This window comes from Euprymna scolopes, chromosome 41 (assembly GCF_053919585.1).
Source record: "Euprymna scolopes isolate OS-2025 chromosome 41, ASM5391958v1, whole genome shotgun sequence".
Taxonomy (NCBI): Eukaryota; Metazoa; Mollusca; class Cephalopoda; order Sepiida; family Sepiolidae; genus Euprymna; species Euprymna scolopes.
Genome location: NC_136522.1, coordinates 44,528,072 through 44,541,234, shown reverse-complemented (window position 1 = coordinate 44,541,234; position 13,163 = coordinate 44,528,072). Strand labels below are relative to the sequence as shown.

At 32.4% G+C, this 13,163-nt stretch overlaps 1 protein-coding gene across 4 annotated transcripts in view; it reads right to left on the bottom strand.

Moving 5' to 3' along the window:
- The window catches only part of LOC145266488 (uncharacterized), a 167,585-nt gene that overhangs the window by 75,561 nt on the left and 78,861 nt on the right, over nucleotides 1–13,163 (bottom strand). For all 4 annotated transcript variants that reach the window (XM_080122207.1, XM_080122210.1, XM_080122208.1 and 1 more), the window contains 3 exons: nucleotides 10,100–10,189; nucleotides 3,619–3,742; nucleotides 1,472–1,551 (listed from right to left, as the gene is read on the bottom strand). In XM_080122207.1, coding sequence (XP_079978333.1) covers nucleotides 1,472–1,551; nucleotides 3,619–3,742; nucleotides 10,100–10,189 — 294 coding nt within the window. The remainder of the gene's footprint in view (nucleotides 1–1,471; nucleotides 1,552–3,618; nucleotides 3,743–10,099; nucleotides 10,190–13,163) is intronic.

Sequence of the window (13,163 nt, the reverse complement as noted above, 5' to 3'; positions counted from 1 at the left end):
TTTAAAAATAAATAAAAGCAGACCTGCAGTTAACTAAAGATAGAAAGAAATACATCGATTAACCAATCATTCGGAAAAGTGAAACCGGTGGTACTGATGATAGTTTGACTTGATGTTTTGTAACAAATATATTTAACAGCAGAAAGAAAAAAAAAAGAAAGAAAAGAGATTTATAATTTTGCACTGGAGACCCGAAACAATGCAAACCGTAATGTGTATGTTTTAAAAGAAAAAAGAAAAAAGAAAACAGCTAGCCAAAACTAAAAAAGAAGGGGAATAGTAACAGTGTAGTGAATGTTGATGAACGAACAGAATATTAAACCACCCGCACCAAGCAACTATGCAGATCAGATTTTCAGTTGACCCCGTCTATCAAATCGAGATAACTTGTTAGTAGAATTGTTGTCGGAGATTGCAGCAGGGTAAATCAATGTTGCTCGGATTTCGACAATATTTTTTAGCGTTTTCTGCCATGTTTTGAACTCTGAGTGGAAAGATAGATCTACACGCTAAAGGCAAGAAATTGGAGCGTAACGGTTGTCGACGATTGGAGAGCTTAGGTTGGGTCGTCTACTCTCGTTGACCAGGGAGGCGCAGTCAGGTAATGGCCCCGCCCAAGTTGTATCTCAACCAGCGATCAGTCTAGTAGTTAAAGTGTCCCCAGTTGGCGTGTATTAAAAAGTCCTTTAGAATAAGTAGTTCTTGAAAATAAAGGAAAGAAACGAAAAATCAGCAGGTGGTGACATAATTTCTCGGATTTCAAAGTAGTTTGGAATCATGTAAACTGGCTATACCTGAGTACGAATTTTAGGAAGTAACTATAAAATTAACGAAGATATAGACTTGGTCAGGCTAGTATACTTTGGGAATATGTGGGAAATTGATCGACAGTTGCGAGGGAAGAATCGATAAATTCGGTGAGATTAGGCAGCAGTAGACTAGCACGCATTGGGTGTTCTCGCCGTTGGGCAATACGTTGTTTAAAATTACGAAAAATTGAGAAAAACATATTACTGTGAGTTGCCCAATTGCAAATCCTGCATGAAGAATTCGAAACGTCTTCGGTAAAGTTCAGACGCAATTTACCGAGAAAAGAAATACTGTTGCAGAAATACCTCCAAGTATTACATATATTGATCCAATGGATCCAAACTGTTTTACATAATACTTTGAATCCATTTTCCAAATACAGAAGGGATTTTGTTGCAATAAAAATCTATTATATAAATGATATGCGTCTGCTTATTTGTGCGTGTGCTCACCGAAAATGCAGAAATTGCACAAAACACAGCGATATATATATATATATATATATATATATATATATATATATATATATATATATATATATATATATATATATATATATAATAGATTTTTATCTTGTATTCTTATATTTGGAAAATTGATTCAAAATATTATGTAAAACAGCTTGGATCCAAAAATTTTGAAATTCAAAATGGCTTCTTACCTTTTTCTTTACCATTTCGACTCGCTGTATCCAATCCTCAAACTTTTGCGGATCAAATCTCTCCTCAAGTGATTTTAGATCTGCATAGTAGAAAACATCAAAATTGAAACGTGCATAAAATTTATTAAAAAAACAAAAACACACACGGCATTTCCTGCAGGTCGATTCCTTTGAATCTTATTTGTTGACGGTTTTATCAATTAATTGAAAGAGTTGGCCTTTTTATTCATACGAGGAAGTTGTTTATCCTTTCCATGACCTAGTCGGGGGAAGGTTACGTCAGAGCAGGAAGAGGGTAAAGTGGTGTTTCTTTCCATCTAGTTTTCACGACGTTTCGGCCAACTATTCCTCTGGCGTTTTTCAGGTTGTTTACTGCGACGGGGCTCATGGCGCAGTGGATAGAGACATTGAATCTTTACAGTTCCAGGTGAGCATTGTCTGAAGAGAGCGGTTTTAATCCTACCCAAAGCCGCTCAAAGTTGTTAATTGACCAAAATTATTAGTTGGCCAAAACGTGGTGAGACAACAACGACTATGGAACGCAGTAATTACTGAAGGTACAGTTAAAAATTCAGCATTTCTATCCCGTCGCGGTTAACAACATGACTAAGGCCAGAGGAACAGTTAGCCGAAACCTCGGGAAAAACAACTTTACAGATGAGAATAATAGTCCACAAAAAAACAAAAAAACAAAAAAAAACAACAACAAAAATAAACAATAACAAAAACAAAACAAAACATGCTTAATAAGTTATTTTCTAAAGTGCATCATTTTGCATAACCCCAGAAATATTTATGTGCTTCTGTTGCTGTTGCTCGGGACACATATTCAAAAGTGATCAATCAAACTAAAAAAAAAAATGTAAAACAAATATAAAAAATTAAGAGACGATCCTTATCGTAATGCTCGGGAGGCTTCTTTAATTTTATAACTGATCAATAGATAGAGCATGTAGTACTTCAAACTTAATTTAACTTAGTTTTAGTAGTGCTCTTGATCTTTGATAGCAGGTGTGTTTAAACACCGCGTTATCCGAGTTAAATAACTTCTCTGTCCTTTTTTTCCTGTTTGCTGGGAACTATAATCAATAATGCTAAATATCATACATAGAGCAAGTTGTAACCCTAAAATTGTTTTGGCGGTTTAGTTTAATATAATCACTTAACGAGAGCTACAATTCAAAGCGCTCAATACGTTGAAGAGGAGAGCTTACTTTTTGTAATACTCTAGAAACCTGTTTAAATTTTACCTGTTCAATATCCTTAACAGAGCAGGTGCGTCTAAATGCGTGTCTGTCTTTCTTTAAAATTTTGTTCCAAAGAAACCATAATCTTTAGTGCTCAATATCCTGGATAGAGAAAGTAGTTACTCAGAAGTGCTTAATATCATGGATATAGCAGATGTGTTTAAAGGCCAAGTTCCCCAGGAATATGTTTTGTTATACAATCTTAAATGGATGGAAATGTCATAAAGCAATCAAAAAGTGCTCAATATCCTGTGTATAGCAAGTGTGTCGAAAAAAAACAAAAACTTTCTTGTATTTGCTTTGTGCGCCCGGGCAACGCCGGTTATCTCTGCTAGTATAGAGGCGAATTCATTATATGTTCAGCTAAAATTTGAAAAATAAACAACAAACCGCCACAAATTTTGTCATTTTTTAAAAATTGCCGTCACATGCATAAAAAATTCATTATTTATGGGCCAAATAGTCGTTTACATATATTTTAATATTTTCAAAATATACAAACGATGTTTTAATGTTATCGTGTAAAGAAGTAACTCTGATTTTTGTCATAAAGTTATTTCCTTTAAGGCCACTCGAGTTATAAACGTGTGTATAGCATAGAAGGGGGAATTGGATGGGCGAAGAAGAAATATGGTAGTGAGAAGAAAACAAGAAGAGAGAAAAAAGAAGTTATCTTACACTTTTGTTTCCGGGCAATACCGGGTAGCCGTGCTTGTACTTTATAAAAAGCATAGGGAATTATTTTATTAGTAATATGCCAAGAAAACATTAAAGGGGTTCTCCATCGAACGCCAAATATTTTTATTTAAATTTTCTACCGTGTTTGATTTTGGGTAAAAGACTTTGAAATTTCCGACAGGAAATAGAGACAAATACCCTGAATATAATCATGATTCTTACTTCTTCTGTGAGTTTTTATGTTTTTTAAATGTTCATACTTTCTTTTTAAGGTTTTTTCTTTCGTTAATTCGACGGTGTTTTTAACAATGCATTCCAATGAGACGATTGCACTTCTGAGGTGTTCCTGGATAATAAGAAAATGATAAAATAATTTAACATTACGACTGTGACGCATGATTAATGTGTTTTGAAATGTATTAATTTGCATATGGTTAAATTGGTTACTATAAGAAAAACGAATTCCAGAGAAAAAGGAGTCTAGTGTTTTATACCTAAGAAAACACGTCGGAATGCAAGTCAATCATTTTTTCTTTTTAGACGTTATTTGATTACAAGCTATTTCAGCATGAAGAAAAATAAACTTGATTCTACCAAGATGAGAGGTGGATTTTTACAGTTAGCGACGGCATGTCATGAAGAATTCGGGAGAGGGATTTAAAAAAAATTATCCTCATCTTATGAAGATTTTAACATAAAAAATTAGATTCAGCCTTCTTGAAAATGTTCGTGTTATGGAAAATTTTAAATAAGCATTCCAAAGTCAGACATTGTGAAAATTAACATCATGTTATGGAGGGTTTTAAATATGCATTCAAAATTTAGACCTTGCAAAAATTGTCGTCGTGTTATGGAGAATTTAAAATAGGTATCCGAAAGTTAAACTTTCTGAAAATTGTCGTCGTGCTATAGAGAAATTTAAGTAAACATTCGTGGGTCGGATATTGGATAATTGTCGTCGTCGTGAAATGACAAGATTAAATTGCGATTCGTGTCGAAGTATAGAAAGTATTAGATTACGATTCAAATCGGAACTTTCAAAAATTGGGGTCGACATTTTATGGGGTAGATAATTACGATTCGAGTCGAATGTTTCAACAAGAATGTAAAGAGCCAGCTGTATCTACTCCTATACGCATGGCTAGTTTAGTCTAATTGTATATATAGCGCCAGATGTGAAAGGTGGTGTTAAGTGAACAAGCTGTGCCTGGGGCCGTATATTGAAAGTAGACTGTGTCCGGGGTCGTATATTTAGAGGAGACTGTCTGGTGGTGTAGAATAAGTCAGCTGTATCTGGGGTTATGCATTTAGAGTAACCTGTGTCTGAGGTTGTGTGGAGAGTCAGTTGTATCTGAGGTCTTATAGAAAGAGTAAGCTGTGTCTGGGGTCGTGCATTGAGAGTCAGCTATGTCAAGGGTGGTGTAGAGAGCCAGCTGTGTCTGAGATCGTGCAGGGAGAACCAGCTGTGTCTGGTGTCGTGTATTGAAAGCAAGTTGTGTCTGATGTGTTCTAAGAGCCCATTGAGATGTATGTGCCGATTTGGACACGAGTTTGTATGTGAAATGATATTTAAGAAATGATGGAGCCGTGTGGTTTGAGATGCATTAATTTGCATATGAATGAATTGGCAAATGCCAGAAAAACGAATTCGTGAGAAGAGAGTCGAGTGTTTGCAACCGAAAAGAAGACGTCAGAATTTAAGAAGTCATGCGAATGCAGACAAACATTTTTTCTTATTAGATCTTATTAGATTATAAGTAAGTACGTAAGTTATTGCTAGCATAAAAATGAAAGGACGGTAGATTTACAAAGTACTGAAAAATGTGATCTGTTAGGTCAACTATTTAGTTCAGGTTAAATTCTTTGAATAAGATAAAAATCATTCGGCAAATTTTATTAAATTAAACAAGAAAATAAAAAAAAGATTATTTATCGTTTCTGCTCTCTCTCTCTCTCTCTCGCTCCATATATATATATATATATATATATATATATATATATATATATATATATATACTAGCATGGGTGCCCGGCGTTGCCCGGGTGTTTGGAGGTGTATGCTGAGCAAAAAAAAGGGGTAATTTTTTAAACTTTGACCCCTATTATGACCCCTGAAAATTTATTTTTTTGGACTCAAGATAAGTTACTTTTCTACCAAACTGGATATATTTTTCGTATTTTTATTCAATGTAACATGTTTATTCAGCTCGAAAACCATACAGTGTTTACCGATGTATTGGAAAATTCAAGATGGCGTCTTAGTCCCTCTTGAACACGGTAAGTTTGGGAAAAGGTGTTATAAATAAAAAACTGAATAAAATACTGTTAAAAACTCGCTCAATATGTTACCGTGACATAGGTTGACATATATTCGGCGGGTTTTTAATAGTATTTTTTCTAGTTTTTTATTTATAACACCTTTTCCCAAACTTACCGTGTTAAAGAGGGAGTGAGGCGCCATCTTGAATTTTCCAATACATCGGTAAACACCGTATGGTTTTCGAGCTGAATAAACATGTTACATTGAATAAAAACACGAAAAATATATCCAGTTTGGTAGAAAAGTAACTTATCTTGCCTTTGATAACATGTATTTGTTATATATTTGGTTTTTGACAACTTTTTCGAATTTATGTGTACAGTAATACAAACCCGTTTTTCGAGCTGAATAAATATGCTACATTGAATAAAAACACGAAAAATATATCCAGTTTGGTGGAAAAGTAACTTATCTTGCCTTTGATAACATTTATTTGGGTAATCTCCAAAAATACCGTTAGGGCTTACAACATGGCCGCCAGAAGAGTCAACAAAAAACTGCGAATAAAATATATAAAACTCGTAATTTCTGTTTTTAAAGTGGGTTGTCAATTTTCTTTATGAAATATACTTCCAAAATAAACTATTACAGTCGTTTAAAACATAATAGAAGTATTATTTTTTATTTTTTAAAAACAATGTTTACAAAATGTCTACGAACGTGCGTAGACATTTTGTAAACATTGTTTGGTTGCCATAACAACGTGACGGTAGTGAACGTGTGTGTGTGCGTGTGTGCGCGTGTGCTTGCTAGTACTACTATTAAGTTTGTCGGAGCGTTTGATTTCGTGTAGTTTAGTTTCGTATTTTTTTAATTTGTGAATAACAAGTTATTAAAAAATTAAACCCTTCCAAGATGGACAATAAATAAAGCCATAATATTTTATGGTAAAGGTAAGAGCGTAGAAACCATTGTTTTTTAGGAGATGTGATTATTGGATTAACCAATCAGAAATCGTCTGTGGCACACACATCTCTGTTTTTATAGATATACTAGCATGGGTGCCCGGCGTTGCCCGGGTGTTTGGAGGTGTATGCTGAGCAAAAAAAAGGGGTAATTTTTTAAACTTTGACCCCTATTATGACCCCTGAAAATTTATTGTTTTGGCCTCAAATCAAGTTATTAAGTTAAATCCATGTCCACGGAACCTATATCTAAAATTTCAAGGGTGTAGACCCAAAATTGTCGGAGAAGTTTGTCGAGTTCTCAAAGCTCAAATCGTTGAACTTTGACCCCTTAATCGCCAAATTTCTGGCTAAAAACCGATCACATAGATTTTTCCAAATCTCAGTACCCTGTATAATTTCGAGTCTGTAGACTAAAAATTGACAGAGTTATTTCGTAGGGAAATGTACACAGACACACACACACACACACACACACTTTCACTTTTATAGATATGTAGATTTAAAATTTGAGTCTGACAGAATGACAAAGTGATATTGCAAACCGATATATTAAACAAACGAACTTCAAAGAGACAAATGAACACATAAGTAAAAAAAAAAAATGTATTAGAAAACATTTCTTGATTATTCCACGTTTTTTTTACAGACCTGACGACTGAGGTTCGCTCTTAATAAAAATTGTTTTTTATAGTCTTAATTTTGACTTCCTTTTTCATAAAAAACTAAAAGAAATCAAGAAGGAAAAGAAATTTAATTTTATTCTTTTTTCATTAATTTCTTTCTGTGCAAAGCAATTCTTTCAAACTTAATCTGTTTCCAAAATGTTTTTATTTCATTCCCCTCCCCCTTCATTCATTTTCCTCCGCATCCTGGCAAGTATTAAAATAAACCATTTATAATATTTATTTATGGATTTATTTACTTATCATTTCTTTTGTATCGGTAAATGAATTCTATGCACCCACCATGTTTAAGTTTGGGAGTAAAAGATGTACGATGAACAGAAGGATAGGGAAAATAATGTATATAAATACGCAATCATAGGTCATTATAAACATCATATACATTTACAAAACTTCCAAATTGGATTGAAATAAAGAACACGATGATTTATACTGAAACTCATCTAATATTAATAATAAAAAAATAATAAAAAAAACACAAGTTGTTTGTTTAAGTATTATAAGCAATTAAATATTTCGTTGTATTATAGATTTTAAAGATTAGAATGCGTTCTTTAATTACTTATAAATTACATTTTAAAAAGTGAAGGAACACGATTTGATTTGTAGTAAAATTGAAGTTTATTTAATAAAATTAAATGAAAATTATGCATGTAAGAATATGAATATTTGAAGCAGAACACAAGCAAAACATTTGATATGAGTTAAGACAATAAACAAATATTAAAATTAAACAATTTTTTTAATCAAAATGATTTTTTTTTAATCAAAATGAACCACAATATTTTTAAATACAAATGAACCACAATATTTTTTCAAAATCAAAAACAATATTTTTAATGGGTTTGTATTACTGTACACATAGATTCGAAAAAGTTGCCAAAAACAAATATATAACAAATAAATGTTATCAAAGGCAAGATAAGTTACTTTTCTACCAAACTGGATATATTTTTCGTATTTTTATTCAATGTAACATGTTTATTCAGCTCGAAAACCATACAGTGTTTACCGATGTATTGGAAAATTCAAGATGGCGTCTTAGTCCCTCTTTAACACGGTAAGTTTGGGAAAAGGTGTTATAAATAAAAAACTGAATAAAATACTGTTAAAAACTCGCTCAATATGTTACCGTGACATAGGTTGACATATATTCGGCGGGTTTTTAATAGTATTTTTTCTAGTTTTTTATTTATAACACCTTTTCCCAAACTTACCGTGTTAAAGAGGGAGTGAGGCGCCATCTTGAATTTTCCAATACATCGGTAAACACCGTATGGTTTTCGAGCTGAATAAACATGTTACATTGAATAAAAACACGAAAAATATATCCAGTTTGGTAGAAAAGTAACTTATCTTGCCTTTGATAACATGTATTTGTTATATATTTGGTTTTTGACAACTTTTTCGAATTTATGTGTACAGTAATACAAACCCGTTTTTCGAGCTGAATAAATATGCTACATTGAATAAAAACACGAAAAATATATCCAGTTTGGTGGAAAAGTAACTTATCTTGCCTTTGATAACATTTATTTGGGTAATCTCCAAAAATACCGTTAGGGCTTACAATATGGCCGCCAGAAGAGTCAACAAAAAACTGCGAATAAAATATATAAAACTCGTAATTTCTGTTTTTAAAGTGGGTTGTCAATTTTCTTTATGAAATATACTTCCAAAGTAAACTATTACAGTCGTTTAAAACATAATAGAAGTATTATTTTTTATTTTTTAAAAACAATGTTTACAAAATGTCTACGAACGTGCGTAGACATTTTGTAAACATTGTTTGGTTGCCATAACAACGTGACGGTAGTGAACGTGTGTGTGTGCGTGTGTGCGCGTGTGCTTGCTAGTACTACTATTAAGTTTGTCGGAGCGTTTGATTTCGTGTAGTTTAGTTTCGTATTTTTTTAATTTGTGAATAACAAGTTATTAAAAAATTAAACCCTTCCAAGATGGACAATAAATAAAGCCATAATATTTTATGGTAAAGGTAAGAGCGTAGAAACCATTGTTTTTTAGGAGATGTGATTATTGGATTAACCAATCAGAAATCGTCTGTGGCACACACATCTCTGTTTTTATAGATATATAGAAGATATATATATAAAACATGATAAAAGGAAAAAAAAAATGCCGAAAATTGTTTATATACTCATCAACGTTTCGTCGGCATCTAAACTTTCTGAACGTAACTTTAGATAAGCAATTCATACAAGTCAGTATTTTAAAATATGTTATGCGTTTATCACATGAAAGAACTGTCTTGTTTATTTTCTGAACAAAACCGACGTTAGAATTCAAATTATATTAGGCGTTTACGACTTGCAATAAATGTGTTTTGTGTTATTGTATTCAGTTCTTTATATCAATTTTATGCACAAAGTTATGTTGTGTATGAATTGTAAAATATCTTGCGTGGATGTAAATTCAAGTTATGTTCTGTTAGTATTAGATTACTAATTAAAGGATATAAATTATAGAAATTATTACATTGTTTAATTGTGTTTGAGTATATACATGACGAAGTCACCGAAAATCGCAAGTTACAAATTGCAAAAACAACAAAAAAATTTAACTATGTATAAACCATTCTCTAAAAAGCACACACACACACACGCGCACACACACACACACGCGCGCGCACACACACACACACACACACACACACACACACACACACACACACACACACACACACACACACACACACACACACACACATATATATATCTGGTACTATGACAAATTCTTTCGAAGCACAAGAATAAAATTAAAATAAAACTCACAATTTCCGTAATCACAGCTCGACATTGACGATACCGACATGCAACCATGAAGAAAAAACAAAAATAAGCACAAATCGACATCTTATTTCCCTGGAAAAGAAAAAAATAAAACCATTTAAAGAAAATGTATCGACTGAATCATAAATTTCTTAACTATAAAATAATATTTACTAGTGATTAGTTTTCTTCCTCGATAGACAATGTTTATCGTATTGAATCGGGTGTAAAGGCATTGTGGAATTGATAAGCAATCTCCAACTGCAATTCTCCTGAACTGACATTGCTTATTGCGAGAAGAAATGTTGACAACTCGAAGTAATACCTATAAAACGGATAATGACCTGTTATGACGGATGCTTTCTGTTAGATATTTAGATACGCAAGTTAGATAGTAGGATATTATCTAGTATGTGTGTTCGTAAACATATCAGTGGATGAGATGTGCAACCCAAGGACTGGAAATATTAAGGAGAAAAAAATCAAAACGTCAGCAATGACTGGGAATCAAAAACGTGCGTCCGACCGGACGCTTTCTGAATTATTTCGTCTACATTTTAAAAAGAAAGGATGTGCAACCTTTGACTTTTTAATTCTCCGAAGTCTACAATAAATATATAAATGAATATATAAATAAATATATAAATGAATATAGATACAGGCGAAACGCACCACCACCGATTCTCTACATACAGAGAAGGGAGCGAGAAAACAAAATATGGTTTGTCGAATGTCGCAGTTGAACCAGCTCAATTACGATAATAAATTAAGGTATGCTTTTCCTCATTCTTTCTTCTGTTTAGGTTTCTTTACAAAGATTCTGAGTCTGTTCTAGCGACTATTTTATTCATACTTCAGACAAACTGCAGATTCATACTTGTCCAAGAGAAAAAATAATTTACAGTCACGCTCACTTCAAAACCTTATCTAGAAGATGACTTCAGTATGTTGGTCTGTCACATGGGCATTTGAAATGTTATTACAGTAATTTGTCATAGTTAAACGCACATATTTGAATAGACGAATCGAATTGTTATCCGTCTCTTGGTCTTTCATGCTTAAATTGGAAATATCATTTTCGTTGGTTTGTTATCATAATGTTTTAAATAGTAAGTTTGTCATGCGTGACGCTTAAGTTTGAAATAGCTATTTCGTTGATCCCTCAAGCTGAAATTTGAAAGAGAATTTTTTTTGTTTAAACGCTTACATTTGATAGCATATCCGTTTATTTGCCAAACCAAGGTTTATAATATAATTTTTGTTTGTTTGTCACGCTTAAGTTGGAAATAGTATATACCTGTCACATTTGAGTTCTAAATAGATTTTTCGTTGGTCCGTCAAAATTTCTTAATAGCGTTTTCGATTTTTTGTCATGTTTAAGTTATAAAATACATTTGGTTATTCTCACATGCTTAAGTTGAAAATAAGATGTCCGCATATGTTTAATTTCTAGGTCTTTATATTGCGTTCCTACATCTCTATAATAGTCCTTTGTGATCGGTCACTCATGCATATGTTAGTTGTTTTAACGAACTTCTTCATTAGTAATGTCAACTATTGAATAAACGCATCTTACGGATATCGATTCTTGTTCTGCTTTACCTGAAAATAACTTCGCACGGCGCAAATTATATATATATATATATATATATATATATATATATATATATATATATATATATATATACTAGACTACTCGTGACCTGTTGGGCCAGTATGTTATATTAGGTATGGAATTAATGTATGAGCGTGACACTTGTGACGTAAAGAAAATAGTTTTGTGACAGAAACATTTCTATGCAAGTATATTAAAATGAAAAAAAGAATATATATAAATTTCTATGAGTCGTTCTGTTTATAATTGTTTATTTTTGAAAAAAAAACTTACAGCCATTGAATTATTAGTGGTTTGCCATACTTATAGGTAAATGTGCACTGAACAGATACCATAATACTTAAAGTTAAATTCAAATTTTGATATACCTTTTAATTTAAACGCGAAAAAAAAACAAACAATTGGGACGTTGCAAACGTACACAGTAAAACAATACTTTTAATTGTTGCGCTGATTATTTATTTGTAACGCAATTAAAAAACATATTTTCGGGGTTATTTATTTATGTTGGTAGTGTAGAAGAAAATGTATGAGTGTTTTAAAAAATGGAGAATAAATTAAAAAAAAGAAAGGCGGTAGATAAATCGCCGTTGTAAAATGCTCTTATGGTTGTCAACGAGTTAAAGTATATTTATTTGTAAGAAAATTGCATTAAAATATGTTAAACGTTATACGGAAATGAACGATGTAAAAAATGCAGAAAGTATTAACACTTTTTTATTTGGATAATTTAAACGCGACAAAAATTAGGACGCTGAAAACGTACACAGTAAAACAGTACGTTTTATTGTCGCGTATTTAGTATAAAATATATCGTATATATGAAGCAGGTGGATGATTATACGTATTATTTGTAATCACGTTTTGCGTTTCCTTACCATATCTTGAAGTTTTTTATTCAATAAATTTAAATTTTCTAAGAAGGTCCGTTTGTTCAAACGAAACCGGTCTAGCGGTTTCTATTTATTTGTTTACTCTGTTATGGGTTTATGTTTATGTACGCATGCGCAACCGGAAGTCGTAAACCGGATGTTGGGTTAGAACACCCGTACAAGCTAATTTGAGTTTTATAATTATATAGATATAGCAAGGGTGTGAGTTCCGTTATTAAGCGTTGATTAATTTAAATAAAATAAAATATATTTCAGAGTCAAACTCTATCGTCAATATTATATTTTTTTCTTTCTTTCTATCTTTCTTTCTTTCTTTCTTTCTTTCTTCTTCTTCTTCTTCTTCTTCTTCTTCTTCTTCTTCTTCTTCTTCTTCTTCTTCTTGTCATGTTGTAAAGTTGGAGAAAGAAAAGTCAGTAGTAAAGATCCGCGCGATGTCGCTTAGCGGTTGTATTTTGAACTGTCGGGAACGGTGCGTTGGCTACGTGAGATAACGGAACTAGCACCCCTGATGTTTATCTCGCGTAGCCAACGCACATTCTAGAACGTTTTTGTTAAGCTT